General features: G+C 34.7%; 1 protein-coding gene across 2 annotated transcripts in view; it reads left to right on the top strand.

Moving 5' to 3' along the window:
* Positions 1 to 15,576, top strand: part of LOC111158765 (ubiquitin protein ligase E3 component n-recognin 1) — a 145,604-nt gene that overhangs the window by 86,078 nt on the left and 43,950 nt on the right. For both annotated transcript variants that reach the window (XM_022521027.1, XM_022521035.1), the window contains exons 28-32: positions 959 to 1,045; positions 2,379 to 2,560; positions 10,687 to 10,892; positions 12,302 to 12,395; positions 13,155 to 13,304. In XM_022521027.1, the coding sequence (XP_022376735.1) occupies positions 959 to 1,045; positions 2,379 to 2,560; positions 10,687 to 10,892; positions 12,302 to 12,395; positions 13,155 to 13,304 (719 nt within the window). The remainder of the gene's footprint in view (positions 1 to 958; positions 1,046 to 2,378; positions 2,561 to 10,686; positions 10,893 to 12,301; positions 12,396 to 13,154; positions 13,305 to 15,576) is intronic.

Below are 15,576 nucleotides of genomic sequence, written 5' to 3'. Positions count from 1 at the left end.
TCAAATAAATAAATAAAATCTTTAAAAAAAGAATACCAAAGTTCATTATCAAGATATACAAAAAGTACAAATATCAGTTCTTATAATCATTGCATATTTTCCCCAAATGTTTAATATAAAGTTGTGTTGTAAGATCCTTGTGGGAGGTTTTTATGCATGAGAATGAGACTCCAAAATATAAACAAGTTTTGGGGAGGTACTATCCTATTGCTGAAACTTTGATTTTTGTTAAAAAGAATGAGACTGATCTATATAAGCTATTATGGAAGTATCTCTACAGATAATTGTTTAAGTGAAAAAGAGATAGGAAATGGTATATATGATAGGGTTGCTTTTGATGAGAATATATGTAAATATAAAGAAATATATATTCTGGTAATGTTTTTTCTGGCAAAAGGAGAGGGAGAGAGAGAATCTTAAGCAGGCTCCACACCCAGAGTGGAGCCCCACACAGGGCTCGCTCTCATGACCCTGAGATCATGAACTGAGCCAAAATCAAGAGTTGGATGCTTAACTGACTGAGCCACCCAGGTGCCCCCTAATAATCTTAATTTTGGGGAGAGCAACTGGAATCAGGAAAAGAGGATTTCACTTTCCATTTTGTATTTTTGTCTTTATATATCTTTGTACTAAAAATGTTATTTTAAATTAAAGAGAAATTTTTTCTCCTGACAAAAGTATAGATATGCTCATACCTGCAGATGAAATCAGCAGGTATGCAGCCTCCTCCTTGGCTATATTGCTCATCAACTGGGGGAGGTTTGGCAGAGTCAGGAGTCACTTTTTATATGCTTGAAATATTTATATAACTGTTTACATGTGTAACTATTTGTGTGTATGTATGTCAAATTTAAGTCTAAGACATTTGTGACATATGACTAAATCAAATTAGTGAGTTTTTCTGGTTTCTGGTCAGTCTAACCAAATCTTCTTTTAACCTTTCATCTGTTTGTCATAGATGTTTGACACAGTGAAGCGATTAAGAGAAAAATCTTGTTTAATTGTGGCAACTACATCAGGATCAGAATCTATTAAGAATGATGAGGTAATAACATTATAATAATGGTGATCTTCTTCTCTGTCTTTGAACTTCACTGGTGTAAGAGAGCTGCTGCTTTTTTGTTAGAAGGAACCTGTAGTTTATGAGATGTCCATCTTCTTTTGCTTGTGTTTCTATATTACAGAGATTAGTGGTATTTGACATACAGTTGTCCAATATAAAATATGTATTTTATAAAAGCAGAGGAAATTGATGTACAATGGAGCTCTGTTGGAAATACCATATTTTATTAATTTTTAAAATATTTTAATATCTGAAATTGGGGTATAGCCTATAATTAATGACTTATAATTTTTTTTTAAATTTCTTTCCAGCGTAACAGTATTCCCTGTTTTTGCACCACACCCAGTGCTCCATGTAATACATGCCCTCCCCAATACCTACCATCTGGTTCCCCCAACCTCCCAACCCCCGCCCCTTCAAAACCCTCAGGTTGTTTTTCAGAGTCCATAGTCTCTCATGGTTCACCTCCCCTTCCAATTTCCCTCAACTCCCTTCTCCTCTCCATCTCCCCATGTGTCCCCCATGTTATTTGTTATGCTCCACAAATAAGTGAAACCATATGATAATTGACTCTCTCTGCTTGACTTATTTCACTCAGCATAATCTCTTCCAGTCCCGAATGACTTATGATTTAATCAGCAGCATTCTTTTCTTAGCGCAACATAGGATAATGGTAGATCTTAGATTTAATGAAGTCCAGTAATATTTACGTTACAAAATACTGTAATATAACAAATCAAGTTTTGATGATTCTAATCTTAAAATTATGAAAATACTACTACTTGTGACTTTTTTTTTATTACTTGTGATTTTTAACTATCCCTCCTAAAATAAAAACACTGAACTTAAGTTAGATAGAAACAATAAAAAGACACCGTACATCTCAGTAATATGTTTAAGTTCTCAGTTTTAGCACTGCATCTAGCAGTAAGTGTTAGGTTTCTAGTAGTAACTGTTAGATATCATCAAGTTGGGTAAAATTGATTAAATGTCATTGATTGAATGATTGAGTTATGATTTAAAAATTTTTTCTTCTAACTTTATTTCTTAATCTACCTGCATTGAATATAAAAGACAATTTATTAGATATTCAAGGTACTTGTGCCTTTTACATTGAATTATTGAAATAACCAAAAGAGTAATTAGTTGTGTGATATATGGAGCCTGCATGCTCATTTTGAGACATCAGATTGCATCTAGTCTTAAGTGGTAATCAAATTTCATCAGATTTTAACTCTAGGGAATTTTTCCTGACTGAACAATATATCCCCCAACAAGGGATCTTACCTAATTTTTTGTGATTTCTTAATACCAGATTACTCATGATAAAGAAAAAGCAGAACGGAAAAGAAAAGCTGAAGCTGCTAGACTGCACCGCCAGAAGATTATGGCTCAGATGTCTGCCTTACAGAAAAACTTCATTGAAACTCATAAACTCATGTATGACAGCACCTCGGAAATGTCTGGGAAAGAAGACTCCATTATGGAGGAAGAGAGGTAAAACCAAGCAAAACTAGAAATTAGCAACTCAGTTTTGTGGAGGGAAAATGACATATTCATTTTAAATAAAATTTTTCCAAAATACATTTTATAATAGGAGAAATTACATTATTTTTAAACTAGGAAAGGTACAGTGAAAGCTCTTAAGGTACCTAATGAATGTAAATTTATGTTCATAAGCAGTTCAAGTGCATAGTAGTTTGGTGAGAGGCTTTATGCACAAAAAGATACAAAAATGGGAATGGCAAAAATTGAGATCAACTTCTGTTATCTTGTATGCACAGGCTCTTTTTTTTAATGTTAAAATGTAGGTACTAATTGTACTTTTTGTTTCTTTGATCTTATAAATTTTCTTTTATATTAACATATATGTTGCAGAATATATTACATAATGCACAGACTCTTAGATGCACATTTATGTATCAGTTCAAATATTTCACATCTTTTTTATGATACCTGCTAAAAATGACTGTGGTTATTACAAATTGAAAAAAAAATTCTTCACTTGAAAAAGGTGGTTTGTGTTCATTTTTTTTTTTCTTAAAGAGAAAGAAGACAATGCCCATAGTTGTGGTCATGGATAGCACAGTAGAAAATGGGAATCAGTAAGTCTGGTGTTCTGGGTCTCACTGTGGTGTGCTTTTGGGGAAATCAGTTATCCTGCTGAGGGTCACGCTTTGTGGGAGGTTACATAGATATACTGAGAAAAGGAGACAAAATAAGGGTACTTTTAAAAGCATTCCAATTTAAAATATTATAAATACCTACTATGCTTATTTTTAAAAACAAGCTTCCATTGCTCTTTAAACAATGTGTGTTGTAGATAATTTTAGGAAATTTTGCCTTTGCAATAACAGTAGTAACATTATCCATAATGCATCTGTAGTCCTGAAGTTGAATATGCTGACAAGGACCCTAAGGATGAAGACTGTATATTTTAAAGATTAAAAAAAGATATGAAGGTAAAGGTATCCTTGGGTGATGATAGTAATAAAACTAGAAATTAATGCAAAACTTAAACAATTAACAAGTTCCAGCCCTCTAGATATTGCATATTAGCAACATACTGGTTAGAAAGTAATGAAAAAATTATGAGCAACTATACACCGGCAAATTTGACAATCTGGAAGAAATGGATGCATTCCTAGAGACATATAAACTACCAAAACTGAACCAGGAAGAAATAGAAAACCTGAACAGACCCATAACCATTAAGGAGATTGAAGCAGTCATCAAAAATCTCCCAACAGAAAAGATATTTGCAAACGACATATCACATAAAGGGCTAGTGTCCAAAATCTATAAAGAGCTTAGCAAACTCAACACCCAAAGAACAAATAATCCAATCAAGAAATGGGCAGAAGACATGAACAGACATTTCTGCAAAGAAGACATCCAGATGGCCAACAGACACATGAAAAAGTGCTCCATATCACTCGGCATCAGGGAAATACAAATCAAAACCACAATGAGATACCACCTCACACCAGTCAGAATGGCTAAAAGTAACAAGTCAGGAAATGACAGATGCTGGCGAGGATGCGGAGAAAAGGGAACCCTCCTACACTGTTGGTGGGAATGCAAGCTGGTGCAACCACTCTGGAAAAAACAGCATGGAGGTTCCTCAAAATGTTGAAAATAGAACTACCCTATGACCCAGCAATTGCACTGCTGGGTATTTACCCTAAAGATACAAACGTAGTGATCCGAAGGGGCACGTGCACCTGAATGTTTATAGCAGCAATGTCTACAATAGCCAAACTATGAAAAGAACCTAGATGTCCATCAACAGACAAATAGTTAAAGAGGATATGGTATATATACACAATGGAATACTATGCAGCCATCAAAAGAAATGAAATCTTGCCATTTGCGACGACGTGGATGGAACTAGAGGGTATCATGCTTAGCGAAATAAGTCAATCGGAGAAAGACAACTATCATATGATCTCCCTGATGTGAGGGAGAGGAGATGCAACATGGGGGGTTAAGGGGGTAGGAGAAGAGTAAATGAAACAAGATGGGATTGGGAGGGAGACAAACCATAAGTGACTCTTAATCTCACAAAACAGAGGGTTGATGGGGGGAGGGGGGCTGGGAGAGGGGGGTGAGGTTATGGACATTGGGGAGGGTATGTGCTATGGTGAGTGCTGTGAAGTGTGTAAACCTGGCAATTCACAGACCTGTACCCCTGGGGATAAAAATATATGTTTATAAAAAATAAAATAAAATAAATAATTATTTAAAAAAAAAAAAAATCTCCCAACAAAAAAGAGCCCAGGGCCAGATGGTTTCCCAGGGGAATTCTACCAAACATTTAAAGAAGAATTAATACCTATTCTTCTGAAACTGTTCCAAAAAATAGAAATGGAAGGAAAACTTCCAAACTCATTTTATGAGGCCAGCATTGCCTTGTTCCCAAAACCAGACAAAGACCCCATCAAAAAAGAAAATTACAGACCAATATCCTTGATGAACACAGATGCGAAAATTCTCACCAAAATACTAGCCAATAGGATCCAACAGTACATTAAAAGGATTATTCACCATGACCACGTGGGATTTATTCCTGGGCTGCAAGTTTGGTTCAACACCCACAAATCAATCGATGTGATACAATACATTAATAATAGAAAGAACAAGAACCATATGATACTCTGAATAGATGCTGAAAAAGCATTTGACAAAGTACAGCATCCTTTCTTTTTTTTTTTTTTTTTTTTTTTTAAAGATTTTATTTATTTATTTGACAGACAGATCACAAGTAGGCAGAGAGGCAGGCAGAGAGAGAGGAAGGGAAACAGGCTCCCTGCCGAGCAGAGAGCCCGATGCGGGACTCGATCCCAGGACCCTGAGATCATGACCTGAGCCGAAGGCAGCGGCTTAACCCACTGAGCCACCCAGGCGCCCACAGCATCCTTTCTTGATCAAAACTGTTCAAAGTGTAGGGATAGAGGGCACATACCTCAATATCATCAAACCCATCCTTGAAAAACCCACAGCGAATATCATTCTCAGCGGGGAAAAACTGAGAGCTTTTCTGCTAAGATCAGGAACATGGCCCGGATGTCCACTACCACTGCTATTCAACATAGTACTACAAGTCCTAGCCTCATCAATCAGACAACAAAGAGAAATTAAAGGCATTCAAATCGGCAAAGAAGAAGTCAAACTCTCACTCTTTGCAGATGCTATGATATTTTATGTGGAAAACCCAAAAGACTCCATTCCAAAACTGCTAGAACTTGTACAGGAATTCTGTAAAGTGTCAGGATATAAAATCAATGCACAGAAATCAGTTGGATTTCTACACACCAACAACAAGACAGAAGAAAGAGAAATTAAGGAGTCAATCCCATTTTGCCCAAAACCGTAAGATAGCTAGGAATAAACCTAACCAAGGAGGCAAAGAATCTGTACTCAGAAAACTATAAAGTACTCATGAAAGAAATTGAGAAAGACACAAAGAAATGGAAAAATGTTCCATGCTCATGGATTGAAAGAACAAATATTGTGAAAGTGTCTATTCCATCTAAAGCAATCTACACATTTAATGCAATCCCTATCAAAATACCATCCATTTTTTTTTTCAAAGAAATGGAACAAATAATCCTAAAATTTATATGGAACCAGAAAAGACCCCAAATAGCCAGAGGAATGTTGAAAAGGAAAGCCAAAGTTGGTGGCATCACAATTCCAGACTTCAAGTTCTGTTACAACTGTAATCATCAAGATAGTATGGTACTGGCATAAAAACAGACACATAGAACAGTGGAACAGAATAGAGAGCCCAGAAATAGACCCTCAACTGTATGGTCAAATAATCTTCGACAAAGCAGGAAAGAATGTCCAGTTGAAAAAAGACAGTCTCTTCAACAAATGGTGTTGGGAAAATTGGGCAGCCACGTGCGGAAGAATGAAACTGGACCATTTCCTTACACCACACACAAAAATAGACTCAAATGGATGAAAGGAATCCATCAAAATCCTTGAGGAGAGCACAGGCAGCAACCGCTTCAACCTCAACCACAGCAACTTCTTCCTAGAAACATTTCCAAAGGCAAGGGAAGCAAGGGCAAAAATGAACTCTTGGGACTTCATTAAGAACAAAAGCTTTTGCACAGCAAACAGTCAACAAAACCAAAAGACAACAGAACGGGAAGATATTTGCAAATGACAGATCAGATAAAGGGCTAGTCTCCAAAATCAATAAAGAACTTATCAAACTCAACATCCAAAGAACAAATAATCCAATCAAGAAATGGGCAGAAGACATGAACAGACATTTCTGCAAAGAAGACATCCAGATGGCCAACAGACACATGAAAAAGTGCTCAACATCACTTGGCATCAGGGAAATACAAATCAAAACCACAGTGAGATACCACCTTACACCAGTCAGAATGGCGAAAATTAACAAGTCAGGATACAACAGATGTTGGAGAGGATGCGGAGAAAGGGGTACCCTCCTACATTTTTGGTGGGAATGCAAGCTGATACAGGCATTCTAGAAAACAGCATGGAGGTTCCTCAAAAAGTTGAAAATAGAGCTACCCTACAACCCAGCAATCGCACTACTGGGTATTTACCCTAAAGCTACAAATGTAGTGATTTGAAGGGGCATGTGCACCCGAATGTTTATAGCAGCAATGTCCACAATAGCCAAACTATGGAAAGAACCTAGATGTCCATCAACAGATGAATGGATAAAGAAGATGTGGTATATATACACAATGGAATACTATGCAACCATCAATAGAAATGAAATCTTGCCTTTTGAAACGACGTGGATGGAACTAGAGGGTATTGTGCTGACCAAAATAAGTCAATCAGAGAAAGACAATTATCATATGATATCCCTGATATGAGGAATTTGAGAGGCAGAGTGGGAGTTTTGGGGGGTAGGGAAGGAAAAAATGAAACAAGATGGGATCGGGATGGAGACAAACCATAAGAGACTCTTAATCTCACAAAACAAACTGAGGGTTGCTGGAGGGAGTGTGGGTATGGAGGGGGTGGTTGGGTTATGGACATTGGGGAGGGTATGTGATATGGTGAATGCTGTGAAATGTGTAAGCCTGACAATTCACAGACCTGTACTCCTAAAGCAAATAATACATTATATGTTAATAAAAATAGCTAATAAAAAAAGTAGTGAAAGAGATTACCATATATTTATCCAAATAAGAGGATATAAGCAAATATGTGCTCAGAGTTAATTAATGGCCTTAATACTTTTATTATTTATTTATTATTGATTGATTGCATACGTAAAATTATTATGTTCTCATTGAAAACAATTCCAATAAAATATTAAGTTCCCTTTGACCATCCTTTACATAAGTCTTTCTGCTCAGATAATCACTGTTAATAAGTAACTTGTATTCTAAACTTACTTCTGTGCATTTATTTATGTGCACTTAAGTGATTTTGTTTTGTGTTTTTTAGTAGTTTATTTTACCTTGACTTTTGTTCTACAGATTGGCTTTTTACTCAGTGTCTTATAAATCTTCTCATGTTACTGTTTATAGATCTGTGGTATAGATTCTACATGATTCTTTATGACTACTTCATTATAGTCCCTAGTGCGTATATATAATATTTTATTTATCAGACTTTGGGTGTTTAAGTTGATTTTCCCTTATTTTCCAGTTTTCCCTTGTTATAAACAATGTGTCAGAACATATTTTTATATTTGCCTTCTTGTACAGTTGTATTAAGTACTTCTCAAGGGTGGAATTAATATGTGAAAGGGCTGAGTCATAATTATTTGAAATTTTGATATTGCCACAATGTCCTACAGAGTGGTTTTACCAGTTCCTATTCCCAACAGTGTTTGAGAGTTCCTATTTCCTTCATTTTTACCAATACTTACTATTATTGGTACTTGAAAAAATTAGATACTATCAACATTATAAATCTGTGCCAGTCGGAATTTCCCTGATTACTAGTTAGTACTAGGTTGAGCATCTTTTCATAAGATTGTTCACTAGTCTGTTGTGTTTTGTTTTCTGGGAATTACCTGTCGCTATCCTTTGCCCATCTCTGTTGGGTACTTTGCTTTTGTTTTATTATTGATCTTTAGAAGTCCTTTAAAATTATGGGTACTAAACTTTGTTGCATGTTTCCCATATTTTGTCCCTAATTCTTTAGCACTGATTATGAAGTTTAGCTATAGAGAAGTTTTCAGTGTTAGTAAGGACAGATTTATCAGTCTTTTAGAGTTTTAATTTTTTGTATCTTAAAAGGCTTTCTCAGTTCCAAAGTCACAAATGCATTCTCTTACATTTTTTAAAATAAAATTTTAATTACACAGTTATATTGATACATTTTCCTTTTAAAAATCAAATGTTAGGGGCACCTGTGTGGCTCAGTGGGTTAAAGCCTCTGCCTTCTGCTCAGGTTCGAGCCCCACATTGGGCTCTGCTCAGCAGGGAGCCTGCTTCCCCCTCTCTCTCTGCCTGCCTCTCTGCCTACTTGTGATCTGTGTCTGTCAAATAAATAAATAAAATCTTAAAAAAAAAAAATCAAATGTTAGACATGAAACTTAAAGTTCTGTTTGAGTACTGGCCTAAATCCAGTACCCCTTTCTGCCCTTCCTCAGAAGATATTGTGGTCATAAGTTTTATGTTTGTCCTGTCAGAATGGCTATTATGCTATTACATACAAATATATGGAACTATAGAAATTATATAGTATCATTCAGTCTTTTTGTTTTATTTGCAATAAGTGGTATTGTGTATGTGTCATTGTGCAACTTGGCATTTTCACTTGGAAATCTATGCAGTATGTTCTTACATACAAAACGAGCATAGTGTTCCTCAGTCTTGGCATTTGGGCAGCAGTTCTTCTTCATGCTCCATGAATTGCAGGACAGTTAGTATCTCCAGCTCCTCATCCACTCATTCCAGTACTGTCTCCCAGTCCTTATGATAACCAAGAAAATAAACCTTGCCCCACATCTTGCTGAACACCTCCTATGAGATTGTAGCACACGTAGCTTTGTAAACTGCACCTTTTAAAAACTACATAATATTCTGTATGATATAATTGCATTTACATTGATGATGAACATTACATTACATTGATGATGAACATTTAAGTTATTCCCAGTTTGTCGAACGATTTCTGACATTTCAGGGAGCTTCTTGCTCAGGTAAAGCAGAGCATGGCTTATGAAGTCAGATCATGTGGGTTAAATCCTGGCTTTGCTATTCATAGTGATGAGTCATTAGGTAAGTCTCTTACTGTCTCTAGGCCTCAGTTTCTTCATCTTAACAATGGAAGGTAATTTTAGGACCTACTTCATAGGATTGTTGGAAAGATTAAATGAGTTAACATAATGTAAAGTATTTGAAATAGTGCCTCACATCGTAATTAGTGATTTATAAATATTTGCTGTTATTATATTATTATTGCACACATTGAATACATACTAAGAATTGCTAAATCATTAAGATATAAGTTTTTATTTTAATGCCTACCAAAATAGAATAGAAACTTAAATGCCTAATAAGAGGGAATGGATAAAACTATAACCAGCCCATATAGTAAGAGTACTGTGCAGCCATTAAAAACAATGTTTCTGAAGAAATTTTAATGACATGAGAAAACAACTAAGATATAAGTGAATACAAGATGCAAATCTATATATCTAATATGATCTTAATTATGTATAAAGAATGTTATAAATAGAAAGTGAACTGGACGGGAATATACAAATGGTTATCTCTAGGTTGTGAGTGTATCATGCTTTTTGTTTTCTTTTTTATACTTTGTAGATTTTCCAAAATTTCTTAATAAGCATGCATTACTTTTATAATCAGAAAAAACCAATAACCCAGCTTCTTGGTTCAATAAATTAAGTATAATTATATAGTCTACTTTGTGATCTGCTTTTTTTGCACTTAGCAGCACAAAGTGTATTTTCTAATAAGCAAATTAACTGATAAGAGTCAGAAAAATCAAGGGGAAAGATTTTAAGCTAATATTGCTAAGTTATCATTTTTATTTTACTATTTTTGCTCTTAAAGTTCTTACCCTATGGTTACTTAAAATCTACCAAAATATAAAGACAAGTGACCAAAACATGTGTCCTCACTTCTGGTCGTTTCTCTTGGTAGCACCCCAGCAGTCAGTGACTACTCTAGAATTGCTTTGGGTCCTAAACGGGGTCCGACTGTTACTGAAAAGGAGGTGCTGACATGCATCCTCTGCCAAGAAGAACAAGAGGTGAAAATAGAAAATAATGCCATGGTATTATCGGCCTGTGTCCAGAAATCTACCGCCTTAACCCAGAACAGGGGAAAACCTATAGAACTCTCAGGGGGTATGTATTATTTAATAAATATCCTTTTGAGCATTTCTTTTCGTATTTATGTGATTAGAAAAAATATTGAAGGAAGTTTGGGAATGAGACTGTATTTAGCTTTACTTAGATCACATTTTATCCATGTGTAAGATGGACTCTAGGTCCATGTTGGCTCTTCTGTTTTATTTTTTAATTTTAATTTTTGTTATACTTGGCCACACTGCTTAGTCTGTCTCTATCTGCCTATCTCCATTTCTCTTTGCTGAACCTTTTAAAGGTAGGATGCAGGCATATGACTTTCATCCCTGAATATTTCCGCATGCATTTTCTAAAATTAAGAATAATCTATTATATATCTATCATACCATTATAACATTTAAAAAGATGAATAATAATTCAGGACTGTCACATAATGTCAAATCCATATTTGGATTTTCCCAGTTGCCCTCAAAATATCTTTTTTTTTTTTTTAGCTAGATTTTTCTCTTTTTTAGGATCCAGATATGTTTGATGCATCACCTTTATTATGTCTATTTTAGTCTAATTTAATCTAAAATAGTCACTTAGCCTTTTTTTTATTATAATTTGTTTGAAAAAATAGAGACCTATTATTTTGTACAGTGTCTTACATTGTGGATTTGTCTGATTGTTGTCTCAACATTAGGTTCATTTTAAAGATTTTCTTGGCAGGAACACTAGGTAATTTTTTTTTTTTTACATTGTATCAGAGTTAGCTGCTTTATAATATACCTTGGAATAATAATAATAATGATGATGATTTAAAAAAAAAGACTAACATTTATTGACTACTTACTGTATGCCAGGCACTGATGAAGTGCTTTTTTGTGTATTTACTCACTTAATCCTCACAACAACTCTTTGAGTTTGGTACCAATACTGGCTCCATTTACAGATGAAGGAACTGAGGCACGGAGAAGTTAAATAATTTGCCCAAGGCTATGAGTTATATGTAATGAAACCAGATTTTGAACCACTTTCGTCTTTGCTTTTATCCAGTAGATTATAATGCCTTAAAGATCCCTTAAAAAGTAATTGAAATTACTGTTAAAATTACAAAAGAAAATTGTGTTTGAATCATAGAAAATCACTTCAATAAATAAGACAAAGCAACTTAAACCCAAAGATCAGGTTAAAAATGCAAATCAAAAATACAAGTTGTCATCAATTCATTTTAATTTTGAATCCTACCTAGAAGTCCAGGTTTTACTTTTCTCTAAAGTTTTTATTTACTCTTAAGAATATATCTCCTGCTGTCATGATACTGTGACAGTTTAGTTGGACATTCCTAAGAAGGTTTATGGTTAAAAATTTAGACCTGATAATCTCTCTCTCTCTTTTTTTTTTTCTCATTTTATGACCACGGGGGAGATGAATACATACCTCCTATTTTTGTCTTCCTGTACCAGAAATTGTGGACCCGCTTTTCATGGATCCAGACTTGGCATATGGAACTTACACAGGAAGCTGTGGTCATGTAATGCATGCAGTGTGCTGGCAGAAGTAAGTTGTCCTTCTGACATGTTCTTGAAAGAAACTAGGAATAATTGAAGTTCACTAAAGGCCACAAAAAGGCATGTTTTCTCATGTCTTTCCTTCCTTTTTTCCTTTTTATGTGAATAATTGAGCAGTTTTAATTACCAGTTTTGTTTGCATGATACTCATTATCACCTTTAGAAATAGGTGTAAAAAGTTACCAACTTTAAATGTTCACTACCCTTTGTACTTCCTCTCCATAAGCTAGTTACTCTTGATCAGTATTTGTATAAAAGAAGCTGTAATCTTTCTTCCTAAAAAATCTCATTTCCTTGAAAAAATGCCTTTGAGATAAAATAGGACAAATTCTAGTTCCACCTCTAAAAGAGAAAAATTCAGAACTATAATTCCTAGGAAATCTTCATATAGGTTTCACCCTTTTGGCATTATTAAAATACACAATTTTCCTGTAACAGCCTTTACTACTATAGTTGGCTGTTGGAAATGAGGGAACTAGTGTCTACATTGTATTTCCATGCTGTTGAGTTAGGAGCCACGTTATGATTCAGTAGAATTATTTTAAATTTGTTTCTGCCCTGGTACCTCTTCCAGTTTGCCCCCAAAAGAATGGTTATTCTGCTTCTTCTGTAATTGTAACTTGGGTTTTGCGGCATGTAGATGCTAAAGATGTTTATTGAGGCAAAAACTCCAGATTTTTGTCACTTGGATTAAAGATTAAAGATAAATGCATTGTTCTAAATGGACACATGCCTTGGAATTTTGCAGATATTTTGAAGCTGTACAACTGAGTTCTCAGCAGCGCATTCACGTTGACCTTTTCGACTTAGAGAGTGGAGAATATCTTTGCCCTCTTTGCAAGTCTCTGTGTAATACTGTGATCCCCATTATTCCTTTGCAACCTCAAAGGATAAGCAGGTATATTTTAATTCATGTTTTGGTTAATTTTTTTAAAAGCTATCTTTAATCCTTTCATTTGTGTCTGTTTTGATTGCTAGGGTTTGTTTTTTTTTGCTATTTAATGTAATACTTTTTCTTTTCAGAACTTGCATTCTACTTTAAAAATATGATGAAAAGCCCCAGTGTTTGGTCTCTAAAATAACTAATGTTCATTAACTCAAATCTGTATGTTGTGTGTGTATCTCTAATAGCCATGAAAGTAATAGAACTTGGATCTCTACCTTAGCATTCACATAAGGAGACAAGATGCCAAGAAGATTCATTTCTTTCATCTAGTCCTTTGATACAATCACAGTTACTTTTTAGAATTTGGTTTCTCTAAAGGTCTTTGTATTATTATTTTAACTCTGTTTTTTCAGAAGATCCAGTTTTCTACTTGTGGAGATGTGGACAAAATGTTAACTATAAAAGTAAAAAAAAAAAACCACTAGGTTCATTGTGTATCTTGGGATAGATTTTGAGTTTTTAGACTAAGTTTTTAAACTTTTTTGTTCTGACCATCTATATATGGAACTTAACAGTGAATTTATGCATTTGTTATGATAACTGTAACACTTAGTTATATATTTTCTATGTTGTCACTGTTATACATGATGATAACAGTATTATTGTTATTTTATTTTTCTAAAATGCAATACATTTGTAATAATTGACCTAAGTTTTGCTATAGAAAATGATTTTGTTGATAAAAACACTTTTGACATGTTTCCACAACAAAAGTGCTCAAGGGTGATAGGCTTGGCAATTAGGGTCAATAAGGAATTGTTCTATCTCTACTATTACATGTCATTAGAAAACCTGATTTGAAAATTGTCTTCTACTCAGCATTTTGGGACATAAAATGTCATATTTTAGGAAGAAGATGGCACTGGAAGCATTTATCTTTTATTTTCTGAATAATTGATATGTTCTAGGCACTCTACCAAGCACTTGCTATATTATTTTTTTAATACTCAAATAGCCCAACAAAGGCAGGTACCGTTATTGCAATTTAAAAGATAAGGAATTGGAGATAATGAGTAGTTTTTACTTGTCCCAAGACAGACCTAGGATTTGAACCCAGATCTGACTCCACCAAAGCCTTACCTAACTAGATACATGAAGACAAAGATAAAACAAATCGTAATAAAATTAAGTGACTTTTCCAACTTCTTGTTAGCCTGTATAAGCCTTTTTTACACAGTGGCTCCCCGAATAAGTCTTATTAAACATGTAAATTATTCTCTAAAGGAATATTCAGTACCTACTCCCCTTGATGTCTTTAAGAATAGGATGCTTCCTGCTGAGTTCTCACTCATTCTACTTTGCTGAATCCAGAATGCATTCAGAAAACTGGTGCCTACTTGTAACAATCCTGTGGGGCCTAGAGGAGAGTAGGTATCAAAAGTGATAGAAGAAACATAGGCAGTTCCCCAGAGAGTAGGTTTCTTACTTGTCCTAGGGAAATAGAAGGCAATTGTAAGATACCTGTCACCACAGATGAAGACGGAGTAGTTCCAGAAGCATGGTCTTGGAATATGGCTCTTCTTCTTGGTCATATGTATTACCACATGAAGATAAACTGATTTATACTACCCCTGGGTGCTTTGACAGAAAGAAGTGTTCTGACAGACCTGACAATTTCAAATTCAGCAGATTTAGTTGAAGATGCAGCAGATGTTACAGGGAGAATTTTATTAGGACTATAGATATATGTATTGAAGAACAGTTATTTTGATTGAATTAAAGCAGTATCAATTAAAACTGTTTTAAGCATATTAGAATTTAGTGAATGAAATTGATTTTTCCGTTAATTGTGTATAGAGATTTAATTCCTCACTATGTTGATCCTCCTCAAACTCAAAGCAGACAGAAGTATTCATAGAGAAAGAAGAGGGGCTAAGACTACTGGTATTATGTAAAGAATGGGCCTGTAAAGGTTGAGGTATAATGGAGAGATAGAAGACTATAATTAATGGCGCTAACAGTGGCTGATGTCAGGCAGTTATTACACAATAGTACTTTATTATTTCAAATTAATCTGAAGAGACCCTGAAAATATCCATCAGTATATCTGATTAGTAAATGAGTTAACTGATACACAAGTTTCATGAGTCATGATTTCAGTGAGAAATAACTTCAGGATGGATATTGAAGCTACAGATTCTAGCTTCTCCTCTAGGCTTTTAATTGTTAGGCATTGCTGACATTCCCTAACTTCAGCTTCATCAGCATTCAGACAGATTGCTTC

The sequence above is a fragment of the Enhydra lutris genome, unplaced genomic scaffold (assembly GCF_002288905.1).
Source record: "Enhydra lutris kenyoni isolate GAN:26980312 unplaced genomic scaffold, ASM228890v2 scaffoldscaffold4, whole genome shotgun sequence".
Classification (NCBI taxonomy): domain Eukaryota; kingdom Metazoa; phylum Chordata; class Mammalia; order Carnivora; family Mustelidae; genus Enhydra; species Enhydra lutris.
The sequence above is the reverse complement of the archived record's forward strand: the minus strand, read 5'-3'. Positions and strand labels throughout refer to the sequence as shown.